This window comes from Apodemus sylvaticus, chromosome 23 (genome assembly GCF_947179515.1).
Source record: "Apodemus sylvaticus chromosome 23, mApoSyl1.1, whole genome shotgun sequence".
In the NCBI taxonomy this organism is placed as follows: Eukaryota; Metazoa; Chordata; class Mammalia; order Rodentia; family Muridae; genus Apodemus; species Apodemus sylvaticus.
Genome location: NC_067494.1, coordinates 41463881 through 41488439, shown reverse-complemented (window position 1 = coordinate 41488439; position 24559 = coordinate 41463881). Strand labels below are relative to the sequence as shown.

The 24559-nt window shown below is 48.9% G+C and overlaps 1 protein-coding gene across 4 annotated transcripts in view; it reads right to left on the bottom strand.

Moving 5' to 3' along the window:
• Window positions 1-19930, bottom strand: part of Igf2r (insulin like growth factor 2 receptor) — an 84826-nt gene extending 64896 nt beyond the window's left edge. The window contains exon 1 of one of the 4 annotated variants that reach the window (XM_052169702.1): window positions 19607-19930. In XM_052169702.1, coding sequence (XP_052025662.1) covers window positions 19607-19749 — 143 coding nt within the window. In that variant the 5' untranslated portion in view covers window positions 19750-19930. Of the gene's footprint in view, window positions 1-2165; window positions 2192-8241; window positions 8433-19606 lie in introns of those variants that run through there. The other 3 variants (XM_052169700.1, XM_052169703.1, XM_052169701.1) reach the window with 3 other exon arrangements.
• Between the last annotated feature and the right edge of the window lie 4629 nt (window positions 19931-24559).

The following is a 24559-nucleotide window of genomic DNA, read 5'->3' as shown; positions in this document are numbered from 1 at the left end:
CGGCACTTAGAAACTTTCCTTAAGCCTTTAGCCAGTGAGCTGCAGGATATCAGTACGTTTCTATTATGGAAACGCTAAACTCTCCTTGGGGGGGGGGGGGGGGAGGGAGGCACTGTGGTTACGGTTTTTCCAGGCTGGCAGGCAGTTCACTGAAAACCTTAGCCTGTCATCATTACAGCGCCTCCCAGTCCACTGACTGAAGTGCCCACCCGGACCACAGAAAAGAAGTTAGCCATGAGAATCAGATCTAAAGAAATGCAGGCAGAAGAAAGATGAGAAGGGTGAGGTGCACTGAACAGAAGTCAGAAGGCTTTCTGAAGGCATCCTTTTCTTCTATGTGTGCCTCATACCAAATCAAAATGGAAGTCATGATATACACAGGGAAGGCCGAGCCTATTACCTACTCAAGTCCTTGAACAGACTTTCTCTGGCACTGACCTAAGGGTTAACAGGCAGCCCCGCATAGGCACATACCCTGGCTGGCCCCATCCAACTCGCCCACAGCTCCTGGGGTGGGGGCGGGGCGCGACCTCAGCTTAGTCACATCACTCAAGAGCAAAGAAACAGTTGCCCTGTTTTCTAAACTGAAACCTGATGACCTGCAGGCTGTTAACACTGGAGAAGGTCTAATTCCAGCAAACACTGCAGCTGCTTTAAAACAATCCAGCACGCCTGGCGTCCGGGCACCACCAGGCGACTGGAGTAATGTGTCAGGCGCCTCGTGGGAAAATAGTTAATTAGTTCTGCAGAATAGTGAAAGAGAACCAGCATGCAGACACATGTGCTCTGGTACTATTAGTTTAAAACTACTTTATAATAAGTCCAAGGGTGGTAAAAATACATGACAATTCTTTTAAAGAAATGCCATCTTTATTAAAGAGAAGGTGGCATGTTTGCAGCCACGTGTAATGGTGCAGTGGTGCTGGCCTGTTACTCTAGCACCAGGCAGTGAAGGAAGGAGGGTCAATAGTTCAGACAACCCTGGCTACACGGTGAGGCCCAGCCCAGCCCTAGACAGGAACCCATTTCCGGCCAGGCAGCGTGGCCCGTGCTCAGGAAGCTGATGGTCTGTTGAGTTCAAAGCCAGCCTGGTCTACATTCAGAGTTCCAGGACATCCTTGTCTTAAGAAAGAAAAGAAAAAGAAAGCAAAAATAAGCAGTAGAAGTTGTCACATTTGAAATTACAAACCAGATGACTGTAAATTTCCTGGCATACCAAAGGCCAAACAGCTAAAATGGCCTAGGCTGCAGCCATGCTTAAAATGAAATTTTTAAAAAGCTGAAAAATCAGTATGACCATATTAAAGAACCTGAGCGAGGGCATTAAAGTGTATGGTTACATCTTTAAGGGGCAATAGATCCTGTCTTTTAGAAAAAGAAATCTCTATTTAAAGCAAGTATGGATAGGCAGAACTAAAATCCTATCCTGTAACAACAGTTCAGTGCTAAGCAAGTAAGGCGCCTTAGCCGAAAGGCCCCCAAATGCACCCTTACCCGAGTTTACACAGTAAAGGAGGAGGAAGGCAAGCAGGGGAAACAAAGCCTTCGTCTACGGCTTTTAACTTTAACAAGCAACCGCCAGCAGCTGTGCTAGCGAGGGCGCGAGGTCCCCATTCACACCCAACAGCAGCAGCGCACACCCAGAGCAGACTGGCCTGTGCTCACAGTGCAGTTTACTCAGTCACCAGCTCCTCGTAGGGGTCCAGTCAGGCACTGGGGAATTCAGTCACTCTCCTGAGAGCGCAGTCGTGGCACCCTTCTGGGCACTAAGCTCCACGGAAAGGGCTTGGCTGTGGACACGGGCATCCGTCTCAGAAGTGGCAGAGTGCACACCTCTAATCTCAGTGCTCAGGATATACCAGTGGGGCCTTTCAGGTCTTCCCTGAAAGGCCAGTCAGGGCTAAAAACATCATCTCAAAAAGGAAGAAAAGGGAAAAAAAGCAAGCTAAATCCCCAATTCCCGCCTCATCACACACCCTTGAAAAGCTTGATTCTTGACACCATGGCTTCCACGGGGCAGAAGTGGGATCCTGAGCACAGGGAGATGGTGTCTGTAGCCTGACACATGCCCCTCAGGAATCCAGCTCCTGCCTGCAGAACCCTAGCCAGCAGGGAAACAGCCCATCCTCTGCTGAGGACGCCGCTTAGCTGCTATCAAGGCTTACCTGGCATACATGAGGCTATGGTGGTCTGAATGAAAACTGCCCCTCATAGGCACATGTATTTGAACTTGTGATTCCCAGTTAGTGGTGCTCTTGGTCAGGTTATGAAATGTTAGGAGGCGGAGCCTTGAAGTAAGAAGCGTGTCACTGGGGGCAGGCTTCGAGAGTTCCCAGTCACACTGAGCTCTGGTCTTGACATTTTATCAAAGCAACAAACTAATCCAGAGGCCCTGAGTTCCATCCCAGTTCCACATATAAACTAGGCACAGTGGTACATGTCTGTAATCCCAGCATATGGGAGGTAGGATCATAGCAGCACAGCAAGTTGGAGATCATCCTGGGCTATATGAGATTGTCTCAAAAACATTACAAAACAGGATGGTTCTGGGACACAGAAACTGCTATCTTCAATTAAGTTCTTCAGTCTAAAGCACTGAGAGCTTCCTGTCCACGGCTACTCTGAAGGTCACCTGCACTTCACTTTCAGGGAACTACTACTTACCAAAACATGCGGAAGGGAGCAAGGCTAAGGCAATAGCTACACACTAGTGGGCCGGCTTCATACTAGCATACGTGACCTCTCTGGACCATATGTCTCAGCACAAGGCTCCTCTCTGCACTAACCCCTAAGTGATACCTACCCCAGCTCCATCTGCAGTTCCTCAATTCAGGAAGCAAAGCCCCAAAGCTCAGAAAAATATGCCCTCACCCGTTGTGTATGAAGTGGCTAAACCGGAACAAATCCAGGACAGCTGAGCCCCAAAGGTTAAGAGCTGCACTGCCGGCCATCTGTCTCATTTGCTCTACGTTTTTAACATATTTTAAATTTTCCAGAAAATATTTAGTTTCAATGACAACACTGGAAAGCTCTCTAAAACTTTACAGTTTAGCCTTGTTACACTCACACAACACCCCCAAACCATTAAGATGGCAGATGTGACATAGATACTTCCAAGTCCCTGCTTTGCCTCACAGCCAGTGGTGCACAGTACCGGTTTTATTCAGTAACACATTAAATCACCCCTTTATGGGAACATCTGAATTACACAAACTCGATTTCCGGTGTACGATGTCCAAACTCATGAGGATCTTGGAATAAGGCAACTTCTCAGAGTGGCCGAGCCCCTTGAGGGAAACCCTGAGAACAATGCTGGCCCGAATCACCTGGAGCTCAAGAGCAGGCTCCTTGTGTCCTGGCCTAGATGCCAAACTACAAAAGTACATGCAGCCTGCAGACTCCTGGCCTGCAGCGGGGCTCCTCCCTCTGGCCTGCCTACTGGGGTCTAAACTGCTAGAACTCTGAGCAGACAATATGTCCTCTCTGCTGCTCACGGGCCCACTCAGGCGCCTTCCTTTGGGTGGACTATAGCTCAACACAGCACAGCACAGCCATCAGTAATTTGGGAACATCAGAAACAAACCAACATGTCCAGCAGGAAATGGGAAGAGATGTCACATGTGGCTAAGTATTTGATGGGCTATCCCTGATTTTAAAATTACTATGGTGGTCAAAACAATGGGAGGGGGGGTGTTAACAGAAGCATAGAAGCACATGAACCCAGCCCAGCCCTCACTAGAGAAAGCAGCACAGTTTGGTCTGAAGTCAACAGCCCTCTCCTGACCTTGCCTACACATTTCAAGCCACCTGTGCCTCAACACGGGCTCGGAGGTCCCACCTTAACCTTATTTGGTTTAAATTTCAGAATATCCTCAAAGATGTTGCCAACTTACAGACTGGCAGGCAAGGCAAAGGCAGGAAGGCACTCCTGCTGCTCTAGCACGCACTGCCCACAAAGCCCACTATAGTGGCAGCTAGACAGCTAAGGGCAGCAAACACACGTGGGCCTGCCCAGGAGCAGGAAGGATTGTAAGAGAAGCCTTGGGTATGTTCTGAAACTCTGATGGTGGGATTGTGGTGGGACACCACTGGACGCTCCGAACAAATGCCTCTAAATGCTAACACCCTGCCAGGCTCCAGTGGTGGGAATGAAGATGCCCCCCCCCATACACTCATTGGGAGTGACACTATTAGGAGGCGTGTCCTCGTTGGAGGAAGTGTGTCATAGGAGGTGGGCTTAGAGGTCTCAAGCTCACGCCAGACCCAATGGCTCAATTGCTCTTCCTGCCGCCCTCAGATCTAGCCGGAGCTCTCGGCTCCTTCCTTTATGAAAGTTGCCCTGTGTCTCTTCACAGCAATGAAACCCTAAGACACAGACATAACCTAAAGGGATTTCGTTTTTAAAAACCTTAAAGTTTGTGAGATTTATGAGACCAGTGACAGTGAGTATATGTGCTCGACCCAGCACTGCCTGGCCATGTAGCCAAGAATTTATACCCAGGACAAACAAAACAAGCAGTAAAGCGCTTGTGGTGGAATGTCCTAACAATTGAGGGATGAAGGCAAAACAGCTCAGTGGGTAACACTCTCGCTGTCAGACCTGACAACCTGAGCTCCATCCCTGGGACCCATAGGTAGAAAGAAACAATTCCAATCGTCTGCCCTCCACACATGTGCCAGGGAAACAGACATCACATACACAACAAGTAATAAACTGTTTTAAGTACTTTTAAAATTACAAAACTACACACACACACACACACACACACACACTTAAAAAAAAAAATCCCCAGAACCCACCGAAGTGTGTTAGCTCAGCACCTCTTTAAGAGGCCTGGCGTGCACAACAGAGAAACACGCGACCTGTGTCCCAGCTACAGTTAAGGCAGAGACTGAGAACAGAGGTTCTCTCCTGGCCTTTCCATTCGCATGTATGAATCTGTAATCTGTCTTCCTTTAAAAAAGCAAGTCAGTGGTCCGCACAGCAAAATACGCACACCGTCCAGTCACTAGCTGGGGGTGCTTTTCCACCTCCATGGTGAGCACACATCTGACTCAACCTGAACTTCCCAGTGTGACTGCTTCAGGCTCGCACGGGAATCCTCCGCAGTGCACGCAGGCTGTAACCTGCTTGCTCTTCCCCAGAACCAGTGTTTCAGTTCATATTCAGCACACTGGTCTCCACTGAGAGATGAGGGAGAGACAGGATAGGGTCCCTAGTGGGCCTACAGCAAGGCAGGTAGAGAAAGGTGGACCTTGTGTGCTGTGTACTACAAGAGCCAAAGTCTGGCCTAGCAAGGTGACTCACCCTGACCAGACGATGACAGTGGGAAGCACATGAGTTTGACACAGCAGGGCCCAGGATTATATAGGAAGTACTTCACTTCCTATTCTAACCACCCCACAAGACTGTGGATAAAGATATGAAGGCTGCTCACAGAGAGAAGGTGCCCATGGGAACGTCAGTATTATTAGTCTGCCTTTCCCAGAGAGCCACACGGGTGGGGAAAGGGGGATCTGGCCTGAACCCCTTAAAAAACTGTGACACCTAAGTCCGTTTTCAGAGGCTGAGAGACAGGGCTGGCAGGCAACCAGGTCCCAATAATGTCTTTGAGCCACATCATGAGGGAGTTATAGCAGAGGCAAGGTGAGAAAGGGGGAGCCCAGGAGCCTCTAGAAAGGCACCATGGTCACAGTGGAAGAAGACACAGACCTGGGCCTACGGGCAGAGTGCAACTCATATACTTCCTTGTCTACAAACCGAGCAAACCCAAAAGGTCACGAATAGGAGGAACCTAGATGAGGAACACAGTGCTGTGATCCAGCGCAAGGATTTAGATTGCTTAAGATCCAAATTCACAAAAAAGACAAGCAGGCTTGAGGCCACATGACACCAAAGGGAGTAGAGAGGGGAGGAAAGGGCAGACCCTTGTCCTGGACCACACCCACCAGGATGCTGATGCATCTGGACTCCAGCTACAACCCCAGAGGCACTGAGACATGGCCCATACATGTACACACAGTGTTAGCTTCTGTGTGGCTGTGACAAACATGTGAGAGACGATTTAAAAGAGCTACTTTGGCTCTTGGTTTCTAAGGTTTCAGTGCGTGTCAACTGGCCCCATTGCTATAGCCTTCGAGACCAAACATCACTGCAGCGGGTGTGTGATGGGTGAGACCACTAGCCTCACTGAGCCACAGAACACAGGGAAGAAGGGAATGTGGAATGCACAGGCAGGCCTGGACAAGACGGCCTCCAAAGATGTGCCCTGCCGATCCCTTCCTCCATCTAGGCCCGGCTCCGCACTGCCGCCCTATACCGGGCATGCTGAAGAACTGTGAATGTTTCTGTGAATAACTCCCCTGATCAAGGTCCTGACAGCCCAGCCACCTTACAGTGACTTCATCTGTCACTAGTGACCAAAGTTTCAAAAACAAAGCTTTTTCAGGGGACATACGTCATACCTAAACCACCCCCACCCATGCCCCCGCCCCAGCCCCGGCCCTGTCCCCACCCCTATTGCCCCACCCCCACTCCACACCCCCACCCTCCACACACACCATCTGGAGTGGGAGGGGGGAGATGACACATAACACAGCTGAGGAGGACAAGACACCAGACCACAAACACACACAGCTTCTTCCTGGTTGTCTCCTCCGGACAGGCCAACATCTGAGCCTCCCCAACCCTAAACTATCCAAATGTAACCACTAAGAGCTGCTGCCCCAAAGAGTGGTCAGGTAACCCTGAACTGCCGGGTTACACAGGAGCCAGAACACTCATAAACAAACAGCACCCGCCCTCCAGGACACAGCTCCCAGGAACCTCCCAATATGCAGCGGGCTTTGCTCGACTCAACCCAGCACTCAGACCTCAGGCCACAGTGGAGGGAGCGGTCAGACCTACTCCCGGTGGATTCCCTGGGTCCGTGTAATTGGTGCATGTACCTGAAACTAGGGTTGTTTTCTTATCCTAAACAGTAACCCTCTGGATGCTCTCTTGCTTTACTCTTAACTTCAAGGAAGAAAGTTCAAAGGTCAGGCATTTCTCTCAATGTGTGACAACCTAAGTTCATTTTTAGTACCAAAATTAAAAAAAAGAAAAGAAAAGAAAAGAACAAAAGACCAAGGCTGTGTGCTGGGACATGGTGCACAGAACCCTAGCTCCACAGAAAGAGCTCTGTGGATGCAGAGTGCCTACCCAGGGTCCTTCCTTGGGGCACAAGGAGAGCTGGCATTTGAACTGCTGGACAGTCAGCTCAGCATGTTGGTCTGTGATGCTAATAAGGTTACCGGAGGCTACACAGGCTATTTCTTCACAAAAAAACAAAAAGACAAAAATAACAAAAAAAAAAAAAAAAAAAAAAAAAAAAAAACGAGTAGGTAGACTAGGACTTGCACCTGCAATCCCAGGTTGGTAGACTGAGGCAAAAGGTCTACTTTGAGTTCTAGGACAACCTGGACCATGTGACATGTCTAAAGAATCCTGCTCTGCAGATACTGGGACCACGCCAGGGGCTCAGCAAGAAACTACACTGGGCAAAGGGAAACTCACAAGGCCCACTCCTGTGGAGCACACTTAGAAACACGGCTCACACCTGAGCAGTGACATGCCTGGGACCTGCAAGGCTTCTGAACGTATCCCTTAATCCTCACTGTCTGTCAAGGGGCACGCCAACCTCTCCATTCGGGAGACTTCAAACTAGAGCACCGGTGTCACCTGGCCCGCAGTCCCAGGTCACACGGTGACCAGCCACAGCAGGAAGAGCCTCGCCACGCCCTCTGCTCCGGCACAGACCACTTCCCACTACACTCTGGCAGCAGATCTGTCGCCAACCTCAGTGCCTGAACGACAAGAAGCCCTCTGCACAAAAGCAAACAAATCAGAACTTCCAGGGGTTTTGTTTTGTTCTGTTCCTTAGTCCCCTTTAAGTTCAGGCTGATCCACTTACTTCAGCTGCCAAATGGTTACAGGTATGAGCCGCTGTGCCTCACCCCAATTTGGAGTTAATTTCCAATAGCTCCAAAGTCAATATGGTCACCTCTGGGACCCAGCTGATTCTTGACATCTCTCCCGTCCTGTCCTGCCCTGCCCCATCCCATCCCCCCTGCCCCACCCCATCCCGTCCAGCCCCGCCCTGTCCCATCCCTCCTGCCCCATCCCACCCCGTCCTGTCCCTGTCCACCTCCCCCAACCCCATTCCAACATGGGGTTAGTCAGGCTGCTCCCACCACACTTACCCTTTGTTTGGTCTCGAACAGGCACACTTGGGCCCTGCAAAGACTCTCCCCTGTTACATACAGCGCCATACAGACCCCTCATCTCCTCCCAGGCCCCCTTATTAACGTTGGCACCTTACTGAAGGGCCTAGGCATGGCGAGCCCTTTCAGACCCACACCCTTGCTTACTCCCAAGAGCTCCTCAGTCCTCTCATATTAGTAAGGGATGCCAAGCAAGCCTCATGACGCCACTGGCTCACAACACTTCCTCTAAAAGACAACAGGAACAGATGTTGGCTTTCACTTCAGAGCAGAGAACAGCACATGTAGGCTGGTCAGGTGAAAGGAGGCAGCTCGAGGAACAGTGATGACTCAGTGGGTGCTGTCCTTGTCACTTCTAAGAAGCCCTCTTCTGTGTCATCTCTGGTTTGGTGGCCTGTTCCATTTGTAGGCCAAGCGGAGGAGTAGGGAGTTTTTCCACACTCAACATCTACTTTCAAATGTGCAGCTGACAGCCAGGCCAACTGCAGTGAGCCTAAGCCAGGAAGATCACAAGCTCAAGGGTTGTCTTAGGCAACTCAGTGAGACCTGTCTCAAAAGTTTTCAAGACAGATTGGAGATACAGCTCCTGGGCAGAGTGCTTGCCACCTTATATGCCAAGGCCCTAACTTCAATCCCTGCTGTTGGAGCCCCACAGAGGAGGGAAGGGCAGGGATTAGAACAGTCAGTCTCACATTTGGTCACAGCTCAGTGGCCATGTGGAGGCACACACCTAAGGCAGGCTCAACCTAAAAGCCCACCTTTGAAACTTACCTCGCTGGTCACATCTGTTTGAAAAATGTGCAGCTGCTAGCCAGGCCTGTTAGCACACTCCTTGGTGTCTCCTACTCTAAGACACAGCTAGAATCAGTACTCACAATGCCTGTAGGAAGCAGGAAGGCCCCGGGAACTTGCCCTCCAGCAATAGCTGAGCAAGGGAAAACTCCTGCTAAAGGTCAGAGGCTGACCTGATGTCTCACACCCGAAGAGACAGGACAGGACAGGACAGGACAGCTGGATTTTCCTCCATGGTGACGACTAACAGTGTGTGGAGGGCTGGGTCTGTCGAAGTCCAAAATAGGATATGACACAATCTTTGGCACCTCGAAACCTTGCCAGCAATAGCCGGCTTCCAGTTTTAGAGCAAGGTGGAGTGACCAAACATTTTCCTACTAACCTCTTGGGGCTCTCTACAGCAGACACTTCCAAGCTCCAGGGAGCCAGAAAGCAGGAGCCACTGGTGGGTACCTAAGTCAGCCAGGCCTTGCTGCCTCCCACTACAGACAAACAACACAGGGCTTGGTACCTCATGCCTTTAGTTCCAGCCCATGGGAGACAGAGGCAGGCTACCCTATCTACAGGAGCACACACACACACACACCACTGCCTCTTTCTACTTCCAGGAAATAGAATGAAGCAAAAACCGGACATGGGGCCCAGCCCGACAGGGGGCACTGGCACCTGCCCACACCCCATCACACCTATTGTGCCCACAAGTTTTGTGCTGGGAAAAAGTCTTGCAATCTGCTAAGTCAGTATCTCAGAACTAAGTGTAAGGTGGGACTAGAGACCCACAAACCCACAGATTCAAATGTTTTCAGAAAGTAGAATCCTTTCTTAAATTTCCTATGAGCAAGTACTCCCTCGCTGAGGCAGAAACTCCTGGGGCACTACGGGGTAACAAGGAAGTGACTTCCAAAAGTGGCCTTCAGTGAAGCATGGTGGCCCTCCTGTACCCCTGTATTCCTAGCACTCAAGGCATACACACAGGATAGGAGGATCACAAGTGTGGGGCTACAGGGAGCCAGTCTCAAAAAGTAAGTGTGGAGGAGGAAAACAGACCCAGAGGTGATTGACACCAGCTTCTTCATCCAGCTGTCTCAAATGGGACTCACATGGCCGGCCAACAGGCAGCGCACACGCCCTGCCAGCCACTGAGGAGCCAGCAGGCAGCTGCCTCCTGGCAGGAACAGCACTGCTAGGTGGGTGACCCACAGGAGAATAAGAGAAGAACAGTCTCTGACACGTCCCACCCATTCCCCATCTCCCCCAAGGCAATTTATAGCCAAGTTCCAACAAATGCTCCCAGCCCCGCCCTGAGCAGCTGCAAGGGGGACAGATGTCCAAAATGAGGACAAACAGGAGCACTCCCCTGCCCCCCCACCCCCGCCCGTCACGGGCGACATGGACATGAGACAACAACCAAAAGAAATGGGCCGGAGACAAAAAAATAAGAGTTGGGCAAGCCAGGCGTGGGACTGCTTGACTGTAACTCCGGCATCCGAGGGTTGAAGTAGAGAGATTGTGAGTTCAAGGACAGTGCGGGTGGTGTAGTGAAACCAGAGCTCAAAAAAGAAAAAAAAAAAAAGACAGCTGCGGTGGTGCACACCTTTAACCCGGTCCTTGGGGGGCAGAAGCAGGCAGATTTCTGTGAGTCTGAAGCCAGCCTGGTAGACAGAGTTCCAGGACAGCCAGGGAGACACAAAGAAACCCTTTCTCGACAAAGAAACAAATCAAAACAAAAACAAAGAAACAAAGCCCCCCCCCAAAAAAAACATAAACCAAAACCAAAACTCACCAAGCTGTGGGTCTCTATGAAGGGATGTTGTAGAGCCCACGAGCACACCCATCCTAACCCAGGGCCATGGACAAACAGTAAGCAAGACAAGGCTCAAGTGGGACAGGAATATCTCAGGGCCAGGGCAGCGGGGCAGCACAATTAATAACCCTGACCCACAGAGACCATTTCTTCCAAACACACATGGCTCTTCCAACTGACTAGGTGGCAGGCCACAAGGGAAATTCCATTCAGTGGCCACAGTGGAAAAGATAAATAAACCCCCTAAAAGTCATTTATTGCTTTATCGGCACATTTTACCATAAAGAAATGACTGAAGCAGGCCATTTTCTGGCTCCTGGTTCCTGAAGGTCTGAGGTGACATAGGCAATGGTAGTCTCCAATACATTCGGTGTGGGGATATGTATGCGCCTGTGTGCTGTGTGTGTGGGCTCCCTCCTCCTATAGTCTCTGGGATGCGGTCACAGGCCCCACCCTAAAGACACCATCTAATCCTAATCCCCTCCCAAGAGGCCTCAACTCTCAACGCCAATATGGGATTAAATGTCTACCTGTTAATCCCTCACGATGGGGACAGAGATTTCAACAATGAATCCCTAGGGACCTCAGGCTACATCTAAAGCACAGCCCCTAGAAGACTCTGCATTTCAGCGGGTCCAGGAGGGTGAAAACTAGAAAATGGGAAGGGAACGTTTAAAGCCTTGTCAGAGTGCTGTGGGACTCGGGGGAAGATACGTGGCTCTAACAGGTTTTAAATTTCACTATTTCATGTGGGCGTGTGCATGCCTGAGTGTATTTGTATATGCAGGTGCCACACAGGACCCTCTGCACCTGAAGGGATACGTGGGCCGAGTCTGCCTGCTGTGAGTACTGGGCACCAAACCCACCACCTCCCCACCAGTGCAGGCCCTCTTAAAGTAGCTCTTTCTCCAGAACCTAAAGACAGTCCTTGATAAAATGTAAATTAATTTTAAAGATATAAGCTTTCAATTAAACTAAACAGAAAAATCAGCAGTCAGCAAGAAGGTGTTAATAAAATAGAAAAAGGTGACAACGGTCTATGAGTCAGAATACTAGTTCTTCTGAATTGACTAGAATGTAAACAAGCCTTTGATAAAGATTCCCCACAGGTCAATGCCAAGAAACTTTTAGGGGCTGAAAAGATGGTTCAACAGTTAAGAGCATTGTCTTAGTGTTTTATTGCTGTGAAGAGACAACATGGCCATAGCAACTCTTAGAGGAGAACATTTCATTGAGGCTGGCTTACTTACAGTTCAGAGGCTTAGTCCAAGACTGTCACAATGGGAGGCATGGTGGCAGGCAGGCAGGCAGGCAGGCAGGCACAGTTCTGAAGAGGTAGCTCAGAGTTCTACATTTGATCCGAAAGCAGCAGATAGAAAATGAGACACACTAGGAGCAGGGCAGTGGTGGCGCATGCCTTTAATCCCAGCACTTGGGAGGTAGAGGCAGGCAGATCTCTGAGGTCAAGGCCAGCCTGGTCTACAGAGTGAGTTCCAGGACAGCCAGGGCTACACAGAGAAACCCTGTCTCAAAAATACAAAAACAAAAAACAAAACCAGAGGAACATTAGGCCTGGTTTGAGCTTCTGAGACCTCAAAGCCCAGGCCCAGTGACACCATTCTTCCAATAACACCACACTCACTCCAACAAGGCCACACTTATGAGCCTACGGAACCATTTTAATGCAGACAACCACAGGGTCTAAAGAACCCAGTTCTATCACCAGCACACTTGGTGGATAACTGCTTGTAATTCCAATCCCAGGGGATCCAACACCTGCTTCTGAGGCCTGCGAGGACATTAAACAGGTATGGTGCACAGATACATATGCAGGCAAGATCCCTATATACATTAAAAATGTTAACATAAGGAAAAAAAAAAAGCAAGCCAGGCATGAGGACAAAACATGTTGACCACCAGGGCTTGAAAGCTAAAGATGGTAGATCTCAAGTTGGCTGGTCTGGGCTAGACAGAAGACTTTATCTCTAATTAATGTAATTTTTAAAGAAATTTTGAAGATGGGAAGTTGCCTTTGCCAGTCAAAGCACTTGAACCTAAGTTGGAGCTCGAGGGCCCATGTTAAAAAGACAATAGCACATACTTACAGTCGCACAGATGGGAGAGGTTGGGAGCGGAGGAGGCAGAAGGTCCCTGGAAGCGCAGAGGCCAGCTAGCCCGAGCATGGTGTCAAATGTTTGTGCCTCCAGAACTCCAGAGATGGAGACAGGGGGATCCCAAGTTAATGCCTTGCTACTCTGCACAGAGTCTTCCCCCTATTGCAACCCTCCTCCCCCAAAGTGCCAGATTATTAGAATATTACAGCTAAGTTCTACAAAAATGTATGGACCAGAAAATGTCTAGTTCATACAAAAATTGATCCCGATGCATTAAAAAAAAAAAGTTGACTGATTCCACCACACTGTATGATAACACAGCAAAAAATAAATAATATATACATATATATAGCGTAGTATCACTTTAAAACTCAGCTGCCAGAGCTGGAGAGATGGCTCAGTGGTTAAGAACACAGGCCACTCTTCTACAGGACCCCCGGCTAAATTCCCAGCATGCGTATGGCAGCTCACAACTGTCCATAACTCCACCCGTAGATATGTGAGCAGGCAAAACGCCAATGCACAGAAAATAAAAATAAAATCATATTAAAAAAAAAATCAGCATCCAGGATGGTAAATAAAATGATATGTTCAGGAACAAATGAACCTTCTCTGTCTCCTCACCAAAAATTTAACTGAAGATCCTAGAATTAAACAATAAGGAAATCTGTGTCCTTGGGGTGCCCAGTGATTCCCAGAAAGGAGAGATTTTGTATAGCTGGAGATGCATCTGAAATGGGGACATTTTCCTTTGTATCACCTAGGTAAGGGCATGTGGCAAAGAGCCTTGCACATGCTGGGCACGGGCCAGGAACATTGCCTCACGCCCAACAATGCACAGGAAGGCTCCTCCAGTGGTGAAATTCTGCCACAGCTAGGATTTCTCAGGTTCTGTGGCTTGAATGAGAATGGCCCCCACAGACTCCCATATTTAAACACTTGGTCCCCAATTGGTTGTGATACATGGGGAGACTTAGGGGGCGTGGCCTTGCTAGAAGAAGTATGGCAGACTTCGCTTCAGGTAAAGCTGCCACTTGCGGACCCAGCAGAGAGTCTCTTCGCCATCGATGGTCCTGGCTGTGGTGTCTCAGCACAGCAACAGAGGGGGAAGGGAAACAGGGAGGGAGACAGATCTGAAGACCCGACCCTTGACACCTGAGGAACTCCTGAGTTTCCATAAGTGGGTGATCATAACAAACTGCCAAGGGGCCAGAAGGCAAATTATTATTTACAAAAAAGTCCTACCTCGTGCATCTAATAAACAAGTCTGTGACGACACCAACGTCATTAAGTATAGCAATAAACACAGGGACAGTCCTGTTTACGCCATGAGCGAGCCTGGGAGAGCACACACCTGTAATCCCAGCACTTAGGAGGCTGGAGCAGGAAGAGCACTCAGCTGGCCAAGACTATGCTAGCAAGACCTTTAAAAGGGGGAGCGAGGAGACAGAAAGGGGAGCGAAGAGTGAAGAAAGGAGACTCAGAAATACGAGGATGAGACAGACGCCTTCTCAAACCCACTGACTCAAAACTGCTAAGACCAACTGCTGACAAGGATGTGGAGCAGCTAGAACTTTCTAGTGCAGCGGATGGGGATGCAGAACAGCACAGCCAACTTGGGCTACAGATCGGCAGTTCCAATACAGTGAGAAAACTCTTCTTCCGCCATCTGAGACCAACGGGTGCGGCATCATAGAAAGATCTCACTCGCTGAAACAAGTCCAAGATAATGATGTCAGTAACCTGCTGAGTGAGGGACCCCTGCGGGGCCCTGCCCTGCTCTTACCACTGACATTGCTGAAGTTTGCACGGAACAACGTGCTCTGTGTGCCAAGCTCAGAGGAGAGCAAATGGGGCTAAGGGTGGACTCGGTGGCAGACTGCTTACCTAGCATGCACGTAAGACCACGTTACATACCCAGCGACCCCAAAACTTTAAAAAAAAAAAAAAAGACGTCCAGATTATTTTTGGAATTCCATTTCCTAAAAATCCTTCTATAACATAAAACACAGAAGCCTAAGGAGCTATTCCTTTCCTGGGAATTTATTAAGATGCTAGGTTTGTTTGTTTGGTTGCTTTGGTTTGGTCTGGTTTTGGTTTGGGCTCACTCTGTAGACCAGGCTGGCCTCAAACTCACAGACATCTGCCTCTGCCTCTCAAGTGCTGGGATTGAAGGCGTGGGTTACCACCACCAGGCAGAGATGCAGTTAAGGCAAGAGGACCAGGAGTTCAAGGTCACAATGAGGGCATGTGAGATCCTGGCAAAAAAGACAACAAAAACCATATTGGAACCATAATTAACAATCCTAGGCTAACGCACACTTTTATGGTTAAAGGAAATGCATGCACACAAACGGAGGTGCACCAGGCTAACATGTGGCCCAAATTAGGCGTATAAGCATTATTCTTTGGGAAGAGTTACAGGAGAGGGGGGAAAAAATCTCTAGAGATAACAACTAAACTGACTCAACTCCCAGCTGGCATCATTATTCTCGTCCGTCCCCAATATAATAAAAACTCTCCAGCATTCATACTCAAACAATTTGGAGAAAACTTGTCCGGTATAAATTTCAAAGCAGTTAACCACCAGACCAAGCATTTTATAATCAGTTCCAACTGTTAAGCCTTCCCCCAAAGAACACTGTAAACACCTAAATCAAGGGAGGAAATATGCATTTTACATACATAGCATGCATGGTACTCTGAAAAGCTGAGTTGAACCATTCAGCTAGCCAAGAGCACTGGTGCAAGCCGTCCACTCTGAGGGTCCTGCATTGCCGGTCCTCTGCCCCCTCCCAGGGTAGGACCATCTCTTGTTCTGACTTATCCTGCCCCACTCACCTTCCCATGTTCCCTACCCCAGACCCCACCCAAACCCCAAGCCCGCGCCACCACCCGCAGGCTCATCAGCCTAATGAAGTTTTCCTTATACCAGCCCCCCACCTCCTGAGGGACCCCCGAGTACTTCCTTCACAGCACCCTCCTCTCCAGACGTCTGACAAATGTGTATGATCAGCCAGGCCTAGTGGTCCCCAAAATCCTGGCTATAACAGAGACTGAGGCAGGATGATAGAGGTTCAAGACCAGCCTGGGCTTGGCAAGCCTTTGTCTCGGAACAAAAGATAAAAGAAGGGATGGCTGTCAGGTGACGTGTACCCCGTCCATGCATGAGGACCCAGGGTCAGTTGGTGCCCAGGGTCTGTGTGTGCACACATCCCTCCAGTCTCTTCCAAGGGCAAGCAGCTAGGGTGCAGTGCTGTTCCTGCCACCTATACTACCCTCTGCTGGGTATGGTACAGACACATTTCATAGAGCAGGCCTCTCCACTGCGAATACCCTGAGACCTGCTGCTGAAATGGCCCCTCCACTTGGGTCCCTTTGCCCCTCCCCAAAGCCAAATTCCATAGGAACTGCACCCCTAGCCCAGTGGTCAGAGCCCTAGCTCATCTCAAAGCTCCGCACCAACCAGATACCCTAGAAATAGGTCGGGACTCCCCTTCTGCTCTCTGAAAATTATCCTCTCTTGAGAGAGACTGTTCCCCCACAGGTCCCAGAACCAACGGCCCAGACTTAGGAAAGCTACCCCCCTCCCATGCCTGGGCAGGCCAATACCTTTACAGAAATAACTTCCAGTAGTGCTCTGGGCACCAAACCACACCACATCCATCTGGGTTTTTTCAACAGGGAAAAATGTAGTCCCTGTTTCAGTTGGTTTACCAACCCCTGGAATACAGTCCTCGCCACATAAGGAACTGCCTCCACATGACCAGGTGCCAAAAACAAACACAAGGGCACCATCGACAGGAGTCTACTGTTCACTCTGGAGACCCGAGGGGGCTATTTCCACCTCAGCCGTGGAGCCTGTAGAGAGAGCGGGTGGATGGATAGGCAGCCAAACACACCATACCCCCTTGATACTTACAGGCATTATCCTGGGTTTAGAAAGAATCTCTAACCTCTTTGTGTATGCAATAACCCTAAGGAACTTGAAGTTAACGTTATCTAGCAGAGCTCAGTAACTGCCCACCTTCCCGTGGAAGAGGCTAAAAACCTGTGCCGAGACTCTAAAGGGCTGTGTGTAGAGAGCTCTGGGAAACCACAGCTGCCTAGCTTGCTCCTGGCTTTGAACTCCTGGGTTTAAGCTCTCAGAACAAAAAAAACAAAACAAACAAACAAAAAAAAAAAAACCTAAACAGGGCCATACAAGACAAACTACACCCTGCAGGTACTAAGTATGAACGAGTCACTCAGAAATGCTTCCAAGCAAGAGCGTAATTACAGGCAGGGGATAGGTGAGAAGGCCGGGATGTTCAATATTCCTGAGGAAGTCTAGAGGAACATCCTTGGAGATGGTCAGAAGCTGTGGAGGACACCTTGAACACAACCTTAGACCCTCTGGAGCACTGGCAAAGTCATATCACATGGGACAGTGGCCCCTGTAGGCTGATACAAAGGCCATTCCACAAGGTAAGCAGCAGTATCCCCCCACCCCCCCCAGATGAGGTAAAAGACCACAAGTCCAAGAGAATGCGATGACCATGCCCAGGGGAGCACCCCAAGACTCCAAGTCTCTCAGATCTCCTTGACAACTCTTATCCTACTTTATTCTAGCACTTGGGAGGCACAGGCAGACAGATTTCTGGTTCAAGGCCAGTCTGGTCTACAGAGTTCAAGGCCAGCCAGAGTGATGCAGAGGAGCCCTATCTTCCTTCCTTCCCCTCACCAAAAAAAAAAAAAAAAAAAAAAAAAAAAAAAAAAAAACCCAAAAAACAAAAAAACTTAACTAACTCTAGGAGGCTAGACAGGCGGCTCAGCAGTTAAGAGCGTTCAATGCTCTTGCACAGGCCCCATGTTCAATACCCAGCACCCGCATGGAGCCTCACAGCCACTTGTAACTCCAGTTCCAGGGAATCTGATACCTTCTTCCAGCCCCCAAGGACACCATAAGGTATGTGGTCAACAGACATATATTCAAACAAAAGACTCACACACTTAGAATAAAAAAAAAATATATATTTTCTTAAAAAAATTTTTTTCAAAGAAATTAACTCAACTGCAGCTAGAGAGGTGGCCTTTAGGGGGCGAAGAGGGGCGGGGGTGGGGGTGGGGCGGGGTGGGGTAGGGTGGAGGAGGTTCAATTCTTAGCTTCCACGCAGGCTGCTCACAACCTGTAACTCCAGCTCCAAGGAATCTGAGACCCTCTTCTGGCCTCTGCGTGGCAGACACAATGGCCACGTACACACGCCACTTTAAAAATAAGTGTAAAAAAAAAAAAAAAAAAAAAAAAAAACGAATTCTAAGGCAAAGGCTGCAGGTCTGCCATGGAGTACTTGCTTAGCATGCCTGGGCCCTGTACCCAACTGTGCCAACCCCTTCAAAAGACACAAATTCCAGTTATCTAGCAAGACCGTGACTTCCCGGGCACCAGACCAGCTGTGTTCACTCTTGGTCACGGCAGCCCTAAATCCAAAATTTTCTGTTCTAAATGCGCCCCCCCCCCCCGCGCCCCTTCCCGGGCCTGCTATTGTTTAAGGGGCACCCTTCCTCCATATCATGAAGTTACTGAGGCAGCAATTTATCTTGGGGCAGCTAATTGGTCTATAAACCGCAGTGCAGCAGCGTCTCCCTCCAAATATTCTCCAGAATGGGCAATAGAATTCTGGTCAGCTCATTCTTACAATAACAAGTCCTACAAATTATTAACTCCAGGTGAGAGCAAAACTCTCCGCTACAAAGGACTAAAGGGCCTGTAACTACCAATAGAAACATGAAGTTTGGTTCAGAAGATAGGCTGGGCTTACATCTCATTCTGACTCACTTATGAAAGTCAAGGGTAAAGCTGGCTTCAAGATTTTCTTCCCGCTTCCTTCTTATCAAAGTTTTTAAAACAAGAAAAGATTTGATTTCCCTTTTCACCCTAAAGAGCCCCGAGGAGGGCCAGTCTCCAAACTAATGGTATTGGAAGTTTCCCTAGGCCCACGAGTCTGAGTCCAACACCAACAAACTTCGACGGGACTGGAAATTATACAACCTTGGATCCCAGAGCAGAAGAGTCCACTAGAATAATCTACTTTGGAGACAATGACATCATGTGAGCAACCACAGAGGAAGCTAACTGGGTGAAGTGAAGGGTAAAGTCTTGAAAGCCAACCCCGATGACCACCTCTCAACGCTCATCAGAAGAAGAAAAAGCTTCACCCACTGACAAATGGCTACTTTTAGGGTAACAGAACTGCCATAGAAGGGGTCGATCTGCAATTGAAACCACCACTTCCCAACTCCAAGACCATCGCGTGGGCTCGCACTCCCCGGAGACTCTGCACACTCGAGGGGACGCCTCCGAAGCCCCGCGGCTGGAACTTCAATGGAACCGAGCAGCGGGACAAAAGCCCAGCCTTAGCTCTGGTCCCTGCAACTTCCGACAGGCACACCGGGGTCCCCAGAGTCGCACAAAGCCTCCCGACTTATGACAGCCACAAGTGGCTGGGCACGGGGGGCTCGGTGGGCCAGCGCCACGGCGGCGCGTCCTCTTGCGCCGCCGCGGCCACCACGCGGGCAACTTTCCCGCGGGGGCGGGGCGGGGCGGAGGTCTGCGTGTCCCCGGGGCCCCGTGGCCGCCACGCAGGACACCCACCTGCACAGGGTGTCCAAGTCTACGGCCTGGGCCTGCGCGGAGCCCGCGGCCGCCACGAGCAGCAGCAGCAGCAGCGGCAGGAGCGGCGGCAGGAGCGCGACGTGCGGCCCGGAGGGCACCGGTCCCCGCAGAACGGCCCGCATCGCGTGTGGCGTGGGGCGGCTCACGGCGGCTGGCCGTTCGGAGCCGCGCCTGGGACACGGTCGCGCCGCAGCAGCGGAGTCGAAGCTGCAACGCGAGCTGGAGGGAGAAAGAGGAGAAGAGAGCTGGAGCCAGGGGGGAGTGCGATGTGGAGGCGCTCCGTGGCCGTCCCCAAAGCGTCACGTGACGGGAGCCGGCCCGCCCCCGCCCCGCCTCCTGCTCACGTGACGTCCCCCTCGTTCAGGTGCTCTCCGCCCAGTCCCGGGTCACATGAACATGGCTCGCGCGCGGGACAGGAAGTGTTGCGGGCCGGGCACGAGCGCCAGGTACCTACTCGAGGCCTGGCAACCCCAGGGTTTGCTCACGCGCGGTGAGGGGTGACGCCCCAGAGTCAAACCTCAGTTTCCCCGTCTAGCACCCTGGTTGCGTCTGCGCTTGAGCGCTTCCTAACTCTCTCTTCTTCAACCGAGACCAGTACGGTGGCCGAGATGGAGTTAGGTGGCAAAGCCCAGGTTGATGCTTAGTGTTGCAAGTCGGTGCAGGGTTAATAGGTCAGTTTTTCTAGAATACTGCGTGGGCGTTTCCGACTCATGCACCGGAGGGCCTCACAAGAGCTCTGTGGAAATGTGATTTCCCAAGCAGGGCTTTCTGCAGCAAGTTAGGTGACGGGGTTGTGCAGTGTGCACAAAAACCAAAGTGTAACAAGCAAATGATACAAAGAAACTTTTGGTGTGAGACTGTTTACTGTGTAGCTCAGGCTAGACTGGAATTCGAATCCTACCACTTGAGCCTACCGAGTGCTGGGTTTACAAGCGTGTACCACCACCTCTGTTAACAAAGTTTTATTATTCTGTAAAGATCTATGCAGAATTCATATTACATAAGGCGGTAATCTAGTGAAAGTACAATAAATATAGGGCTCAGGAAATGGCTCCGACTGTAATGTCCTGTATAAACATGAGGGCCTGAGCTCAAACCCCAGTACCCATATGATAAATCCTTAGCTGCAAACTCCTAGAACCTCCGTGTGGGGGCAGAGATGAGGGGATCTCTGATGTCTGCTGGCCAGCCAGGCAAGCTGATTCTGGCCATTATCAAGAAATCAAGAAGAGGTCACTGGGCAGGAAGACAACCTGGCTGTGACACCAGGATTGATCAACTGATCTTGCTAGCTAGGCAGATATTCCATCCCTCCAGGAGCTGCCTACTGGATGGAAGAGAATGACCTGTCCCTGATGAAGGACCAATGGAGGATCAGGGGTTCAGGAGCAGTCCCATGTTAGAAGCTGAACTTCATGTTTGCCTTCTCTAATATTATAATTAATGTAGGCAAGCGTTGTTGCTGAAAAAAAAAACAAACATTAAAAGAAGAGCTAGCCGTGAACCAGAAAGTTAACTTCCACTCAAAGTAATCACCCACTCAATACATTTTCTTTGGATGGCTTGGAAACAGAGCACCCCATAAGCCAAGCTTGGTAAAGTCTTGTGTCCCCAGGTGGTGGCACGATTGAGAGGTAGTTATGTCATGAAGACTGTGAACTAATTAGTGAAAGAATCTCTTCATAGATTCATGAGCTGATGTCATCTCCTAGTTAGCTTCAGCTCTCAGTGTGACACAGCCCACTGTGAGCGGTACCATCCCCTAGACAGGGAGTTCTGGGCTGTATAAGAAAGCAAGCTAGGCAGACGCTAGGAAGAGCAAGCCACTAAGCAGCATTCTTTAGCGGTCTCTGCTTCCGTTCCCGTCTCAGTCCTGCCTTGAGTTCCTGTCCTGATTTTTCCTCAGTGATGGACTGTGACTTGGCATGTAAGCCATTGGAACCCTTTCCTCCCCAGGTTGCTTCTGATCAGAATGTTCCATGGCAGCTGGTATCACAATTTTTTTTGGGGGGGGGGGGGGAGGGGAACTCACTATCTACGTCTTGGAGTGACGTCATGAAAATTTCAGTGAGGCTGTTTTTTAAAGCACAGAGTCACCTCATGGGTACAGAGTGGATGTGTCAGAAACTATTCCTTAAGTTATTAAAGTAAGAACTAAGAGCATGTTAATACTGACTCAAAGGGAATTTTAAAAAAAAATACAAAGGAAATGTGGGGATGCGGAAGAGAAATTAGCCAATAGATAAAGGGTTGGTTAAAAATCAAATACTTACGTGACGCAGACACAACCTTAATTTCTCAAGTCAAACAACCGAATATTTTACCAACAATAATCTACAACTCACAGAGTTGTCATTTTCATGACAGTGAAAAGCACAGATGCTGTAGATTCAAGGCTGGTCCCCGTTTCTTACCACAGTTTCAGTTTTCATAGTAAAAAATATTAAATGTAAAGTTCCAGAATTAATAATTCATAAGTTTTCAATGACTTATCAATATATTATTATCATTGTTATAGCGTATGGGTATGTTGTGCTTTTACTGTCCCTGTTTTGTAAAATGAAGTTGGGAGCTGGAGAGAGACAGTGGCTGAAAAGCACCTACTCTTGCAGAGGACCCAGGTTCGGTTCCCAGTACCCACAGCAGGTGGCTCACAGTTACCTATAACTCCAGTTCCAGGGTATCTGATGCCCTCTTCTGGCCTCTGTGGGGACCAGGCACACATATGGTACACATAAACACTCATACACATAAAAGTAAATTTTTTTTAAAAAGTCTTTATAAACTGTCATAAGTATGTACGTGTGTGTGTGTGTGTGTGTGTGTGTGTGTGTGTGGTGCTAAAGATGGAACCCAAGGTCTTGACTCTTGCTAGGCAAGAGCTTTACTAAAGACTAACCTTATATCCCCAGCCCTATCCAGAAACATTTTGATCAATTTCAGTCTTTCACATTGTTCTATACAAGGCATACTATAACTTGTATGGCATCCTTACCAAGAAGTTCATCTTAACTCCGTGAACAAATCTAGAACAAATCCACAGAGTAAAGCCTTCTTGACAAAAACTGAACTGTAGGATCCAAACTGTCAATGCTCAAAACCTCCACCACCCTCCTTCGAACACACTCTCCTAGAGCAGTAGATCATGCTATAGCCTGCAGGTCTTATCTGTTCAGGCCATACAACCATTTTGTAAATATCTTTATTGGGATACAGCCATTCCCATTGCTTATGTGTAGGGCTGACTTATTTTGCCTACAATAGCAGAGATAATAGAAACCATGGCCTGAAGAGCCTAAACTATTTACATTTAACCATGACCCTCACCAGAAAACTCATCCAACACCTCCTTTAGGTTACCAACTCCCATGAGTGTTGTCTTTAAACCATCAGTTTGGGTATCATCTGCCAGCATGTTAGACCTTTCAGTTCAAGAGGACTAGAGAGATATCTCCATTGTGCTTCATGCCTTTGCAGAGGACCTGGGCTGGGTTCCCAGCACCCAAGTTGAGTGGCTTGCACCCACCTGTAACTCCAGCTCCATGGGATGTCGCCCTCTTTCAGACTGCTGGCAGCTTCACTCATATATGTACAGACACACAAACATCGTCACATAATTTTTGTCACACTTTGAAGATTTACACTATGAAGCTCCAACTAGACTATAACCTACTATGCAGTGCAGGCTGATTTTGAACTCAGAGAGATCTTCCAGCCTCTGCCTCCCAAATGCTGGGATTAAATGTGTGTACCACCACACCTAGCCCAAAACTTAAATATTTTCTTAAAAAGAGAAGAAAACATCAATTTAAGCCCATACTTGTAATTCCAGTGCTCCTTGGGCAGCAGGATCAAGAGTTCAAAGCCACTATGGGACATGGAGCAAGACCCTATCTAAAAACTCTGGAGATGAGTCCAGAAATTATTCTAGACTAGAGACTGAACCCAAGGCCTAGTTTATGGTGAGTGCACAAATGCCCATTGGCTCATGGTGCCAGATTCTCTCATGGCCCAGACTCACCTTGAACTCACTGGGTAGCAGGCATGGCCTTGGCTCTGAAACCTATATTATATGTTCACATTCCAAGTGCTGAGAATACAGGTGACATTGCGCTTAGCTCCAGGAAACTGTTGCACGCAGGAAAATTGAAGAATGACTGTTGGCAACTAAAAGAGACTAAAGAAATGAGACAATGAAAGACTGCAGGGTCCTCACTTGGAGCCTAGAACCAAAATGTAAATATCTTAGTATAATTTGTTAGGCATAGTAATTCCAGCTCTGGAGCAAGCAGGAGGATCAGACATTTAAAACAATCTTTAGCTACCTAGCATATTCCACGCCAGCCTGCACTATCTGAGACCTGATATTTAAAATTAAAGGATTTTTTTTTAAAAAAACAAAAATAAACCAAAAAAAAAAACCCCATCAGAAACATCACACATGGAAGTACATCACTATAATCCCAACACTTGTGGGGGGGCACAGGCTGGCAGATCTGAGCTTAAGGCTGGGCTGATCTACAGAGTGAATTCCAGGACAGGACAGACTTGAGTCCACAAAGAAACTATCTCAAAACCAAAAAGAAAAGAAAAGAAAAAAAAAGAAAAGAAAAGGAAAGGAAAGGAAAGGAAAGGAAAGGAAAGGAAAGGAAAGGAAAGAAACAAAGAAACAAAGAAACAAAGAAAGAAAAGAAACACTATCTCTCAGAAGACTAGATGTACACAAGACTCACTTTGATGGCTTAACCTGTGTCCCTTTGTAGCTATGTAAGAGCCCTAAGCCTTCTGCAGAATGTGTGTGTATTTGAAAGCAGAGTCCAGGTTGGATTAGCCAAGATAATATACTAGAATAGGCTCACCAGTCAATATGCGAGCGTTTTGTCAGAAGGAAAGAGACACGATGAGAAAACATGAGGGTGTCACTCAAGGGGA